We start from the raw sequence: 16,318 nt of genomic DNA on the forward strand, positions 1-16,318 counted from the left end.
TTTATACCCTTTTCGGTTAATTTGTGATCAAGTCCCCCTAATGGAATTTTGAAACTTCAAAACAGTAATGAAGAAATGAAATCCTTGTTTGCCAAAATCTGGCCATATGTCCCAAAACATGCATGTATTTTCAGTCTTTAAGGTACCCTGACAAAGACTTGTATGCTTTAATATTTTATATTTGTCTTCAACTTCTAAAATTCATTGATATAAACATTAAATATTTTCATTAGCCTACTTAATAAAAACATGTAATACTCAATTTAACCTCATTTACATCATGTTTTCTGTATTATTCTTTATTCTCTTTGTGAAAGGGCTAAGCAGAAAACCTGATGCTGTATTTTTAATGACATGCGGACCAAATACCGCCACCTATGTGTGATAACTCTCATACGTTTCACATAGAAACAGACATTTAGATTTAGATAAGCCTTCAGACAGGGGTTACATAATGATAACCAATATTATTTTATTAATGATCAAATTTTTAAATATAATGTTGGTCTGACAGTGAGACAGAAGAGACCTGTTTTCATTAGGCTACCCTTCACTATAATGTTCAAGTTTTAATAACATGTATGTACACAAGAGTAAGATTTCATTTGAAACATTTCTTGTAAAAGTTGATTAAATAAATACAAAACATATGGTATGTTACTTTACTCTCACTTACTGAAGCCTAAAGACAAAAACATTTCACTGATGGTGTGTAATGTTTGCATTGAAATGATATTTATGAATGCAAGTTGTGTTTCAAAAGATAAAAATGACTCTTCATTATGTTGGCTTGAGAAAGCCAACATACTGTTGTTGCACTTAAACTTTTTTTTTTTATTATTATTCTTTTTCTTCTGAGACTAAAATTTCTAACTCTAACTCCTCCTAGAGCTTTCAAGCTACAGCCACCAAACTTTGCACAGACCTTCAGTCTGATCTGACTTGAGTTGCTATATCTTTTCTAAGGGATCGGACTTACGGTTCTCCTAAACCGTCCGATCAAACATCCCAAAAAAGTCCCATAGACTTACATTCATAGAATGTTTAGGCTGAGTGTTTATTTTCAAATTCTAACTGTCAACTCACATTCATACAAATACATTACATCATCTCTCAACCTCTCTCAGTCTATCTCTGTCTCACAAAACTCACTCAATAGCACAGACAAACACAACTACACACATACACACACACAGACACACAACCACACAGACACACAACCACACACAACTACACACAGACACACAACTACACACAGACACACAATTACACACACAAACACAAAATTATATATAACATACTGTCACAAAAACATAGACATGCGCACACACACACAACCACACACAGACACACAACCACACACAAATACACATAGACACACAACTACACACAGACACACAATTACAAACACAAACTTATATATAACATACTGTCACAAAAACACAGACATGCACACACACACACACACACAACCGCACACAACTGCACACAACTACACACAACTACACACACACACACACACACACACACACACACACACACACACACACACAAATATACACACACAAACACAATATTACATTCTGCCCTAAATTCCCCAACTGCCCTAAATGCCCCAACTACCCAATTCTGCCCCAAATGCCCCAACTACCCTAAATGCCCCATCTGCCCCGTCTGCCCCAAACACCCAATTCTGCCCCAACTGCCCTAAATGCCCCATCTGCCCCAAATGCCCCGTCTGCCCCAACTACCCAATTCTGCCCCAAATTCCCCATTCTGCCCCAACTGCCCCATTCTGCCCCAACTGCCCTAAATGCCCCAACTGCCCTAAATGCCCCATCTGCCCTAAATGCCCCATCTGCCCTAAATGCCCTATCTGCCCTAAATGCCTCATCTGCCCCATTCTGCCCAAACTGCCCTAAATGCCCCAACTGCCCTAAATGCCCCAACTGCCCTAAATGCCTCAAATGCCCCAACTGCCTCATCTGCCCCATTCTGCCCCAACTGCCCTAAATGCCCCAACTGCTCTAAATGCCCCAACTGCCCTAAATGCCCCAACTGCCCTAAATGCCTCAAATGCCCTAACTGCCTCATCTGCCCCATTCTGCCCTAAATGCCCCAACTGCTCTAAATGCCCCAACTGCCCTAAATGCCCCATCTGCCCTAAATGCCCCATCTGCCCTAAATGCCCCATCTGCCCCAAGTGCCCCGTCTGGCACAATTATCCAATTCTGCCCCAAATGCCCCAAATACCCTAAATGCCCCATCTGCCCAATTCTGCCCCAACTGCCCAATTCTGCCCCAACTAACCCATCTGCCCCAACTAACTTAACTGCCCCAACTGCAGCTCCATCTATTACTCTCAGACTAGGCTTTCTCAAGCCAACATAAAGTTTGTTCACAAACTTTAACCTCATCTAGTTGTGTAATGTAATTGTGTGCTCATCAAACACACACATGTATAATAAAGTCCATACAACAGTCTGTTAGGTTTGACACAACATGTGATGATGTCACACAAGTTCAATGAAAACATCATAGAGAGAAAAATACACATATGTGTGAAACTGAAAGTATGAAGCACAAGACGAGTAAGAGAGAGCTCACAGAGACGTCTTCATCTCATTCACTGCAGACAACAACACAACAACTGATGAAGAAAATGTTTCTCATGTTTGTTTATCTCTCTTTGTGCTTCTGCTGTCTAACTGGTGAGTTATAAACATAGTTTATATCATTTAATAGCAGTTAATCCAGAATAATAATGATCTGTGAAGGGCCGTTCACATTATAACTATATAAAAATATAGTTTTAAAAATCGTTTTATATTAAAGAGAATAGCAGAGTTCACACCACAACTATAATGATAAAGATACAAAGAACAATCATTTTTTCTCCTCAGCTGATGAACGATAAACCACTGACAGACCATCAAATATATTTTCACTTCAAGTTCACGCGCATTTGAAATGACAGATAACACAGTGGACGAACTCATTGCTGAGGTCTATAACATGAAATTACCACAGGTATCCAACCGTTGAATTATTTAGAATAATGGTAATGCGGCACGATGCGAGGCACAGACCTTTGAAAGTTTAGGTGTGCATTTTACAGAAAAATAATTAACACCTGTGAAACATTTCTCAACCAATTAAAATAAATAATTCAACAGGACCGTGGTATAAATTTAGCTAAATAATGACATTCACCTTTTCTAATGTTAAGTATTGTGTGTAAGTTAATCAAATGAATGCATTAATCTAAAAAAAAAATTAAGCTGTAAATTTGTAAAATATAATTTGCTAAATTAAAAATGCAAATCTCATTGGTAATTGTTTAAAACTACTGCTAAGTTTCAAAGCTTTAAAAGACCAACTTTGGTGGCACTGTTACCTTACAGCAAGAAGGTCTCCAGTTCAAATCCTAGCTGGGTCGAGTGACCTTTCTGTGTGGAGTTTGTATGTTCATTCTGTGTCAGTGTGGATTTACTCCAGTTTCCTTCAACAGTCCAAAGCCATCAAGTGAACTGGACATCTCAAACTGCCCTTTAGCCATGAAATAGATAAATAAATAAATAAATATTAAAGGTAAATTGACTAGAGATATTTAATCTGTGTGAATGTGTTTGTGTGTGCAGGTGTGTTTGGTGATGAAGTGAAGTCAGTGATGGAGGGAGAGTCTGTTACTTTTAACACTGATATTATTAAAATAAAGAGAGATGATCTGATAGAGTGGTGGTTTAATGAAACTCGTATAGCTAGAATCAATATAGAGGCCAACTCCACAACAATATATGATGATGTTCTTGATGGGAGATTCATAGACAGACTGCAGGTGAATAATCAGACTGGAGATCTCACCATCACAAACATCACAACTCAACACACTGGACTTTATAATATAACCATCGATAGTGCTAAAGAGATCTCATACAGATTTAATGTTACTGTCTATGGTAAGTAAAGTATTTTTTGTGACATATGAACCAAAATATTTATCTTAGCAGTGTAAACTCATTTTATGATTGGGATTGAATATAAATACTTTTATGCACCTAATTTCTTTTAGACTGTTTTTTAAATTTCTTTCTGAACTTTAAAAAAATCCTTAAAGTTTAATTCCATTTTATTTATGAATTCATATAACTGAAGACATTAAACATTGTCAATAGATCAGACCTCTTGATTAATATTGATAATATATGCTTTGATTTTTATTTCTGTTTATTTTTGCATGTTATTCAGCTCATCTGCCCGTCCCTGTCATCACCATACAAAACTCTTCATCATCATCATCATCATCATCATCAAATTGTTCATTATTGTGTTCAGTGTTGAATGTGAGAGATGTGAGTCTGTCCTGGTATAAAGGAAACAGTTTATTGTCCAGCATCAGTGTGTCTGATCTCAACATCAGACTCTCTCTATCTCTGGAGGTTGAATATCAGGATACAAACACATACAGATGTGTACTCAACAATACCATCACAAACCAAACTCAACATCTCAACATCACTCAACTCTGTCAGCCGTGTTCAGATACAACAGGTGTAATTAATAGTGTTTATTTACTGAGCTGATCTAAGATTAGTCCAACAGATTCAGATACATTAAAGATATTCACTGATATAAGATCAGATTTACAGTAATGTTTGTAATTATTCATTACAGATCTAACCTTCATTCTCATCTGTTGTGTTGCTGTTGGATGTCTGATGATTGTAGTTTCAGTTCTGATCTTCTGGATCTATAGGAAACACACAAACACACATCAACAGGGTAAATATCAATAATCTAACAATACTAAACAATATTTGTTGTTAACAGATCAAGATGAGAGTTTGTGTTTGTATTGTGTTTGTGTTGTTGAAACAGTTCAGACCGGTGAAGAGGAAATCACTTACGCAGAAACAACTTTCCATAAAAGACAAACACATAAACCAGTAAGATCAATCTTTATTGTTTATATCATTGCCTAAAATCCATGTCTGACAAGAGAGTTAGTGATAAGGACTTACCACGATGGAGCATTACTGTTTATGTGGTCAAGCCAGCTGCGATTTAGATTCTGGTGCGCTTACCGTGTTGTTTACAGTAATTTCTTGGCCCGCCGCATTTGAAGATTTGTTGTTTGCTACTTTACCAATACGCATTGTCAATTATGTGTATCATGTCTTGTGAATAGTACATCTTACAACTCGTACATATATGGGTTAATCCCTCCGGCTGCGATTTTTCCACATCGGAAGTTTCAAAATCATAGCATCAAAACACAGCGATTCTCGATCCAGCCTCAAAACCAGGGTACAAAATTCAATTCAATTCAATTCAATTTTATTTATATAGCGCTTTTCACAATACTCAATTGTTTCAAAGCAGCTTTACATTAATAGAAGCAGTAAAAGCACAGAAAAATGACAGATAGCACAACATAATACACAATAGCATAAGCTGTCAAATTTGCTGAGGCTATGACTCGACATTATGAACGAGCGTATTACTAATGTAACGTCTAGGAGAAGATGCTAAATTAAGCCCAAGCAGGCTACCTCCCCGGGGTAAAAAACCCCCTAGGAGAAAAAAAACAAAAACCCCGGGTTGTTGAGCCGAGGAAAAAAAAATAATAAAAAGTCCTAGGAGGGAAAAACCCTTGGGAGATATATATGTATATAAACACATATAAACGGATAAGGAGATTAAGCGGGGATTAAGCGGGGTTTAAGCGGGTTCTGCCGGTGGTCGTTGGTCAGGCATCAGCTGGGCATCACAGTGATGGACGACCAGTAGATCAGAGGTGAGTCGACTTTCACATCTACCGGAACTGGGTCTGTTTGTCCCATTGTCCTCAGGGTCGAGGACAGGACAGGGAGAGAAAAACAAAATCATATTAGCGTAGGGGCCGTTCACATGTAATGCAAGTGTCACACAGTGATTTGGTTTAATCAGCTTAGTTTCAGACAGACTAACTATTGCGGCATAATTATATTATCCACAGTTGAGGATTTTGCAAATTGGGGGCCCACTGCGACGGTATATATGGTAACTAAGGGTCACCTTCTGATTTTTAAGAGAAAGAGAAAATGAAACCTTTCGACCCGTTTGACTAAGGCCTGTAACCCCACTGTCGTCGTTAATGCAGGTTCAGTGGCAAACGGGTCTATATTGCATGCTATTTACAAGATCATGAGAAAACGCCAACATCGCAACCTGACCATACGTGCCAACCCGTTTGACTAAGGCTGGAGGCCCCACTGTCGTCGTTAATGCAGGTTCAGTGGCAAACGGGTCTGTATGGCATACTATTCACAAGACACAAAAAAGCGCCAAAATCGCAACCCGACCATACGTGCCAACCCGTTTGACTAAGGCTGGAAGCCCCACTGTCGTCGTTAATGCAGGTTCAGTGGCAAACGGGTCTGTATGGCATAGTATTCGCAATATAAAGAAAGCGCCAAAAGCCCAACCCAACCATACGTGCCAACCCGTTTGACTAAGGCTGGATGCCCCACTGACGCCGTTAATGCACGATCAGTGGCAAACGGGTTTGTATGGCATACTATTCACAAGAACACGAAAGTTCCAAAATCGCAATCCGACTATAGGTTAAGATAAGGTTTTTATTTATTTATTTGGTTGGTCTGTTTTATGACCGCGAGTGCTTTGTTCGGTACAAATAACTATTTCGAGTTAAGTACTTTTACTAGACAAATTATGCGAATGCTTTGTTGAAGAGAAAAGTTTTAAGTCTAGATTTAAAATTATCGACTGTGTCTGATTCTCGGACATCGGTTGGTAAATCATTCCAGAGCTTAGGGGCTAAGTAGGAAAATGACCTTCCACTTTTAGACACTTTTGATAGTCTAGGGATAATCAAGAGACCAGAATTTTGTGACCGTAGTGTGCGTGATGGATTGTATTCTGATAGTAATTCTCTAAGGTATGAGGGTGCTAGGCCATTTAAAGCTTTGTAGGTGAGTAGTGATATTTTAAATTGTATGCGATATTTAACTGGTAGCCAGTGTAAAGATGCCAGAATTGGGCTTATGTGGTCGTACTTTTTAGATCGAGTAAGTACCCTTGCGGAAGCGTTTTGAACTAGCTGAAGCTTGTTTACTTGATTTGCATGGCATCCCCCGAGTAGCGAGTTACAATAGTCTATTCTAGAGGTCATAAAAGCATGGATAAGCTTCTCTGCGTCAGATGTAGACAGTATATGGCGTATTTTCGAGATATTTCTAAGATGGAAGAATGCTGTGCGGCAGACGTTGGCGATATGACTATCGAAGGATAAGTTGCTGTCGAACATCACACCTAAGTTCCTTACCGTGGAAGATGGCACCACAGTGCAGCCATCTATGTGCAACGTGTAATCTGACATATTATGTTTGTAGCGATTCGGTTCAATAATAAGTATCTCTGTCTTATTGGAGTTCAGCTTAAGAAAGTTATGTGCCATCCAGTCACTAACATCGCTAAGGCAGTCTGTTAGCTTAGAAAACGTGTGTGTTTCGCTATAACTTATTGCTTTTGATGTTTTTGAATGTAAAAACCGCATGAACATCATAGGTAGACCTCAGACGACAGTATAAAACCATAAGAACGCCACAGTCACTGCACCTTTAAACTGCAAAAAAACAACATTACAAAAACACTTAACAGTGCATTACAAATACACTAAATTTGAGTAAAGCACCTCAGGAAATTTAGTTTAGATAGTCTTCAACAAAGTTAAAAAATCCAACCATTTGAGTCATTCAAATTCCATCATATTTTGAAATCAATTTCAGTGTCTTTTCTGTTGCATTAGATATTTAAATAAATATTAAAGCAAGAGAGATTTATTTGACAGCACTTTTTAGAAAGACAAAATATTGTGTTACTTTCAGTAATTGTAAGTGTATCATGTCATGATCTATACCTGTGGTATCTGATAGAAACCTTTGTGAATTTAATGCAGTTTTGTTATAAAAGTAACATTTAATCCAGGGGTTTTCAAACTTTTTGTGTGTGTGGACCACTATTTGTAATCAAGAATTTTCGCGGACCACCTCATAATAGTCATAAAATATGTCTACACAAAGTCCTGAATTTATCTGCACCTCTAAATAGGCTTACTAGCACTATTAACTATAACTGGTCATCACATCAGTACAACAGGTTCTTAAAACATATTCTTAAAAAATATATTTTTCTTAAAAAAATATATTATTTTATATTTTATTTTGCCTTTACACGGACCACCTGCAGTACCCTCATGGACCACTAGTGGTCCGCAGACCACAGTTTGGGAATGGACGATTTAATCACTTCATTAATTTAATAGCTGACCTTGAAATGTTTTAGGACAAAGAAAGTGCATCAGACAACATCGTCTATAATGACACCATCAGTATCTTAGTGTTTGTCATGGGGCTGGGGCAATACATCGCAATAAAATACCTGTCTGATATTGTCTGATATTGATTCTGAATTGCAATATTATACACAGATCTTTCATGTACTACAGCTCTTTGATCAGAGTAGGAAGTCCTTATTAATTTAAAATCACTGAGTTTGATTCGTTTCTAACATGCATTTGAAAAGCAACACTCGTCAAACATAATCATTATTAATATTCTTTATTATCATGAAAATACCTGAAAAGGTTTAATAACAGTGATATAAATATGCTTATAGGCATTTCCTGGAGCTGCATATGTAACGTTACTTCTTCTTCTGTTTTAAATTTATCATCCCGACCCTAGTTTGTCACTATCATTATTATTTCATTTTATATGACTTTAAAGGCTGAGTCCATGATGTTTGAAAGCCAATGTTGATATTTGAAATCACCTAAACAAACACGCCCCTACCCCAATAGAATCTGGACCTTCTGTTGATAGACCCGCCCCACACATACGCATTTGATTTGATTTGATTGGCTATAAGTGTGTTTTGGTAGTCGGCCCGTCTCCTTTTCCAACGCGTTTTTCAAACATCGTGGACTCCGCCTTTAAGCTTAGACATAAGAGGACTGACCCATCAAACTAAATTAAACAAAAAATCGATCACTCTTTGCCAGAGTTTTTTTTTTGCATAATATTTCAGTTGAAACTGCTTCATAACACATCAAACAACTAAAAACAAAGACAGACGTGAGCTTATGTGCTTTGTATCAAGAGAAAGTCTCAACTAGCATGACACTTAAAACTCATATGATCATAAACACTTGTTTCGTGACACACCAACCATGATCATTGCACAGATGAGGTTGACCAAACATGAGTAAGATATGCTAACAACCAGCAGTCACGTTATATTTAACCTCTAAAGTCATAATAATATTAATAACATATAGTGATGTCAGATTATTTACATCACTGTCTTTAACGTTTCAATGTATGCATAAGATTCTTGAATATAGATTTAATAATGATTTGATAACTTAATATTTGTTATTCTTATTAAATGTTTGTGTTTGTCTGTTGTGTACAGAGAGCTCAAGAAAAGGATGATGTGGTGTACGCAGGAGTCACGTTAAAGTCAGTTTAAACATCAGATTAAACTGCTGAAAAACTCATCTGAACTGTAAAATATCATTTTAAAACACAATGGGCCTCATTTATCAAGCTAACATACAGTATATATATAAAAACTGAGAAATCACATTTTCCATTTAGTAAACGAAAACACTAACATATTTTAGGTTTTTCTCATTATTCCTTTTCAGACAGCAAACAGCTAAACATACATCTTCATGCTAACTCAAAACTTGCATAAATGAGATGAAACCCGACATGAGATTTGATCGTAGCCACCGCTCACATCCATACTGATAAATGACAAGTCTAAACGAGCCAAGAAACGACCATACGCACAGTTTTCTGTCATACGCTTATTTCATAAATGAGGCCCAAAGTATGTTAAATGTTTTATGTTTGTTCCTGAATGCTTCATTTCTGGGTTGATGTTAAACATGGTGTGAAAAGAAATGTGGTTATGTTCTGTTGTTGCAAATGAGATATGTGTTTGTGTTTAACGTCTGGATGTGTTTGTGTATGTAAGAGGTGTTAACAGCATGTGCATGTTTGTGTGAATGTTGTCTTTCTTTTGCTGTCTTTCACGCTACATAAAACTTATTATTGAATTCATCAATGCTAAACAAATAAAAGATGTTTTTAATCCAACAGTGTTATTACTGTGAGCTCTTAGTCTGTGAAAGTAAAATGATGAGATTTATGACTCATGAAATGCTATATTGGTTGCTAACATTATTATTATTTATATCATGCTGTTCCTGTAGCTCAGTTGGTAAAGTGTTGCATTAACAATAGTAACCAAAAGTTCATGCTTCCCATAAAACATACTGTACATACTGATACAATGCACGTCTTAAAAGTCACTTGCTAAATGCATGAATATAAATGTATTTCTCATGCAAACAATACTAACTTTAGTCAAGTTTTTTACAGACTTAGCAAGAGACTTCTCTATTTCATGGCCTCACACCTTGCCGTCTCACATCTTTGCCACATGCGCCATCCTTCACCCTTTTTTTAAAGACCACGTCCTGTTTTGTCAGGGACAAATACAAATGAATACTTTTGAGAAGCAAATGCATATGATGTACTAAAAGAATACTCTGATATTATCACATAGATCTGTCATCAGCATTGATCAGAAATATCTTTATTAAGCCAGATACTTTGTTTTACTTGCAGTGTTGTACTGAAATTTTACTTCCCGTTGGTTCATACACTAGGTGACTGCTACCTGATTGATCCCTATGTGTAAAGCCCACACTTAATCCTAATCCCATATTAGTGAGTCCACTAACAGCAAATATGTTGATCTTCCTGAATAAAAACACTAGATTTATAAACGTGAGGGTTAAAATGTGATTTAGCTTTGCTTTTGTAAAGCTCACACATGCAGGCTGTGAGCTGTAACCTTTTAACATCAGTGCTAAAACATTTGCATTGCATCACGTATGCATCGTGTGAAACCAAATTTAGCAGTTATGTTTATGAAACTGCCATATGTAGCACCTATAAACATCACCGTTCACAATTACTGAAACACCTGGTTAAATGTGCTAAAAGCTGTAAAATACATTTTATTGCAGAATCATAAGTCACACAAATGTTTTTTCACTAATCTAAATTTTAACTCAAGTGAGTTTTAAAAGAATAAAAAAATCCATAACTAAAAAAATCATAGTTTTTTTATTAAATCAACTGTTTCACAATAATTGGCACCTCTATCAAACTCAAATAAAATAAATGTTATTGAAGCATTTTACTGTAATTTTTAAAGTTGATCAGAGTATTTAGAAACTTTTAATTAGTAATTCAAGACTTCCTTCATGTTTCATTGGGGTATAAATATGACGTGACAGATGCATATTTCTCTTATCATTCCTCTTTTCTCTTAACATGGGAAAGACAAGAATCACGCAATTAATGCATGTCGACTTTCACAAATCAGGCAATGGCTACATGAAAATAGCCACTCACTTGCCCATATCTACAGTCAGAGGAATAATTAAAAAGTTAAAAAAAAAGTTTATCTTGCCATTAAAACAAATATTTCTGAAGGTGGAATTTTTTTTTCACAAAAAAAATGTACATCTTAAGGGGTGCCAATAATTGTGGAGGGTGCTGTATGTATGGTCTGAGGCGGAGACTAATTTGCATATTCATATCTATGGTCTCAGCTGTGAGGTTGAGTAGAGGCGGGGACCAATTTGCATATTCATAGATCTCTGTATACTAAATGAGGCAAGGGTGTAAAGTTAGTGTTTTAAACATGAAAAATTACAGTGACAGGTAAAACTTTTATATATGCTATTATGATGTTCAAAGATGAGTTTAAGTTGATACAATTTTTGACTACAGGGAGACTTTAAGATCTCTTAGTATTCAATCTATACTGTTGTGTTGAGTAGAGAGTCATCTAGTGTACACTACAGGAATTCACCTCTTTATATTCAGATCTGACTGTGATCCATATGATTGCAATGGGACACAATATAAAGTAAACAAAAACGTTACAAATGTTTGTATTTATAAACACAACATGTAAGTTAACATGTAATATAAAGTTTACAAGATGTACACAATTTTGTTTTATTGATATAACTTTATATAGATAAATAAGCAATTTTACTACACTTAACTTGTGTGAACATATATACAGTGTTTACCTCTCATAGATTTACTTCTGAAAAAAAATATTTTAATGTTTATGGATTTCTACACTGAAAAAAATATTAAAATAAAATATTAAATATGAAACCCCACTTTTGTTTATATGTAGCTTAAACAAATTGATTGCAACCACTGTATGTAAATTAAAAGAATCTTTTTTGTGTGTATCGTAAGATCAGCCTGTAACTGTTGTGTTTGTTATAGAGTTGGACTGATGATACTCGAGGAAAGGTCAAAGGTGAAGCCTAAAGTTTAATTTTATAAAGTAAAATCTCACCTTTATAAGATATATTTGACGGTGACTAACGTTATAGACAAACTGATGAAGATATAAAACCTTTTATAAAAAAAAGTTCTTACTTTGTGTTTCTCTCTCAATCAGTCTGATCACTTTTGACTCCAGTTGACTTTTAATTTCAGCAAATAATCGTTAGTTTTACCTCAGTTTCCTCGAGTCGACCTGCAGGATAAGTGCTGCTGCTGACTGAGGGGGCGTGTCTTGTCCCGATGATGAAATGACGCCGATTCACGGTTGTGGCTAGAAGGGAAACGGCTGCGGCCAAAATCTCGTGAAGTCTTGCCCTATAAGCGCTGTTTTCATTATAATCCTGCTTTCAAACCTATCCATAAACCAAACTTTTCATTGGGTTTAGGTCGAAACTGTATCATATCTAGCCAGAACCGCTGTTTCATCCAAATGACTCTAACCCTTACGAAAATTAACCATGGTTTTATTGTGGTAAAGGTTTAGATCTGCATTAATTGTATTCACACTTCCGCTACACAAATTAATTTTATGTACATTCAGATGCAAACTAAATAATTACATAATCACACACAAACATCATATTAGTGTAGTGTACTATCACTAAGACAAAGTATAAAATGTCTCACATAAATAAAAAAGCAATGTGACTTTATTCAAATGCTTTTATTTAATAATTTGTGTGCAAAATGAGGATTATAACATAAGTGATTTATATCAAATCTGTAACAATACACATATGTTCAAAGAACTAAATTAAATTGAAAGACAAGACATTTTTTTGTTAAGTGCAATCTTTGAATTAAAGGTGTAGTGTGTAATTTTTAGAAGGATCTCTTAACAAAAATGCAAAATAATCTACAAAACTATATTATCAGGGAAGTATAAAGACCTTTCATAATGAACCGTTTTGTTGTGTTTATTACCTTAGAAAAATACCTTTTTATCTACATACACCGAGGGTCCCCTTACATGGAAGTCGCCATTTTGTGCCGCCATTTTTCTGCAGAAGCCCTTAACGGACAAATTTTTTTACCAAGATGTCTCCGATGATGACATGTTTTTCCGGTGGCAGCCACCGTAGATGTTCTATGTGTTTCAAAAGCGAGGGGTGAGCAGTGGACTAAGCCGTTGGTTGCAATTTGCAACCTCACCACTAGATGCCGCTGAAATTTTCACACTGCACCTTTAAGTGCTATAAATCAATGCATTATACAGTCTCACGCTAATAAACAGAGCAAAAACACAACAGATATGTATGTCCATACAGATGATCATGTGAACTGAGTCAACATGAAAACAAACCCAATCTGCATTCAAATCAAATTAAAGATGTTAGATTAACACTGTCAGAGACTTTCTATGACACACATAATACTGATATATAATAACAAAATGTATATTAGTAATTACTTATTAACAATTGTGGCTATAATAAAAAGGCACATAGTTTAGAATATAAACGTTTGGCAAAGCTTAAAAAAAGGCTAAAATAATATAAACTGGCTGACTGTCATATAAAAATCAAATCAGTCTAACACACAGTTTATCAGTCGATGTAAAACTGAATCTTCAAAGTCTGATTTCAAGATTCTTCAACACAAACACTTTCTCTCTTTAGACTGAGACACATGAGCTACATGAGCTGAATCTGTGAACTTTACAGAGTATTTTCACTTAAACTACACGAACACAACACAACTAATAGTTTGTAATGTTGATGATGTTATACTGGAGGAAAATCATTGCTACTATTTGCGTTTACTCAACAGCAGCATCTCTGTCTCCACTGAATCTCTGTGGAACCTGTAAGAAACAGAGATGAGAGTAAAAGTAACTAAAAAGTAGCGCAAGCATTACTTTCCATGAAAAGTAACTAAGTAACGCAATTAGTTACTTTTTTTGGGAGTAACTTAATATTGTAATGCATTACTTTTAAAAGTAACTTACCCCAACACTGGTTTCCGGGTTAACTTACTCTGTGAACCTAACCTGGTCAGTGGCAGGTTTAATTGTGTAAACTCACAGACTCATCCACTTTTTACTAGAGTAGCAATTCTCAACAACTTTTTCCTTAAAAATATATGCTCGTAGTTGCTGTACACTTGCAGTAACACTTTCAGTTTAGTAGTAAAAAGGATTTAGACCTCGTACTGTTGCCATGGTGAATCGTAATATCAGAGCTCAATTAACGATGGCTTTTCATAGTAGTTGTGTACGCACTTAACTTGGAGTTAACCTACCTGGAGTTGGTTGAATTAACTAATTTCAGCCGTTCTGTACCTGAAAACTCAGAGTTTCCCCATCACAGAGTAAGTCAACTCAGAATTAAAGTTTTAGTTCATAGTTGGTTGAACCTCCTTACTGAAACGGGCCCCAGATATCAATGAGTTAATAACCAAAACCCACCACTGGATTCATGGTCATAATACTCAATACTCTTGAGTAGTGTTCAAAATGCAATAAAAAACAAGTAAACTCAGTGTGAAAACCCCTGCTGTAATGGATTTACAGTATTTTCTTTCTGAGAACAAGTTAAATAAATGACAAATAGCCTTCATTCATATATCCAACGCTGTACAGTGCAACATATATGCATGTGCTATAAAAAGTTATCTGCTATTGACCGTTAATAAGGGTACTATTTTGGCTGCTGCGTAATATCATAGAGCAAGAAGCCATGTTACGACAGCAAAGTCCTTGATAACGCCAGAATGAGAGTAGCCATATCTGCCTAGAAAATCACAACTTTTAATTTTCTGTCCATCTTAGTACACGATGTAGCTACAAAAGAGTCAAGTTTTAAATGAGTAAAAATATCCAAAGTCTTTGGTTAGTTTTGGCGTGATGCAAATGTTCTAATCAGATTTAATAGATTATGCCACGCTATGATAAAAGTTGTACCTCCAGACCCAGAGATCAGCTGAATGGATTCCAAAACGGTAAAAGTTAAAAAAAACTCTAGGGGAGCTGGAAAATCAGCATTTTTTTTTAAAGTAGAGTGTCCCTTTAAGTAATTTTAATTTGCACGTAGGCCTTCAGGTCCATCCTATTCCAAAGCCAACTCAGTTAAAGGTGGAGTCCACAATGTTTGAAAGCCAATGTTGATATTTGAAATCACCTAAACAAACACGCCCCTACCCCAATAGAATCTGGACCTTCTGTTGATAGACCCGCCCCACACATACGCAACCCGGCATTTGATTTGATTTCATTGGCTATAAGTGTGTTTTGGTAGTCGGCCCGTCTCCTTTTCCAAAGCGTTTTTCAAACATCGTGGACTCCGCCTTTAAATTGTATGGCCTTCTGTTCCACTGGGAAGTTGTAGCGCAGTCATAGCAAATTGTATTAATTATTTGTGCACATTTTTAAACATGGCCACTTCAAAAATGCAATAAAAACTGCATGACGACAAAAGGTAAGACAAGTTTATGCATTAAGAGTTTTAATTTAGTGTTTACTTAGTTGGTTAACTTATGTGCTCTATCACATCATTAAAAAGTCTTTATTGTGTGTTTATTAAAGTCGCAATTAAATTAAAATGAAAAATGTTTTGGAATATTGCTGTATTTTTGACATCTGTGAGCTTCATTATTTAAAAAAAAATTCATGTGCCCTCACAATTTTTAATAAAATCAAAAACTCAAATCTCCTCCCCTCCTTAAAATGATATCTCTTTACTTGCGGTCATATGATATGGCAGGCGACAAAATCAAATCCAGCCAGTTTCATTTAGATAACGTCAACACTGGGTAAATTAGGCCCTAAAGGGCTCGTTATAGTTGTGTGTAGGTCCTACCGTGTAGGTTCCACATTGTTTTCATTTATACTTTTGCGTGGTTGTCCGTGTCAACGTGCAAAC

At 36.0% G+C, this 16,318-nt stretch overlaps 1 protein-coding gene across 1 annotated transcript in view; it reads right to left on the minus strand.

Annotated features, from left to right (window-relative positions):
* Positions 1-13,112: 13,112 nt before the first annotated feature.
* Positions 13,113-16,318, minus strand: part of LOC129452791 (uncharacterized) — a 30,151-nt gene continuing 26,945 nt past the window's right edge. Inside the window, exon 10 of the mRNA XM_055216816.2 lies at positions 13,113-14,262. Within this exon, the coding sequence (XP_055072791.2) occupies positions 14,222-14,262 (41 nt within the window). The 3' untranslated portion in view covers positions 13,113-14,221. The remainder of the gene's footprint in view (positions 14,263-16,318) is intronic.

Source organism: Misgurnus anguillicaudatus, unplaced genomic scaffold (genome assembly GCF_027580225.2).
Source record: "Misgurnus anguillicaudatus unplaced genomic scaffold, ASM2758022v2 HiC_scaffold_31, whole genome shotgun sequence".
Lineage (NCBI taxonomy): Eukaryota > Metazoa > Chordata > Actinopteri > Cypriniformes > Cobitidae > Misgurnus > Misgurnus anguillicaudatus.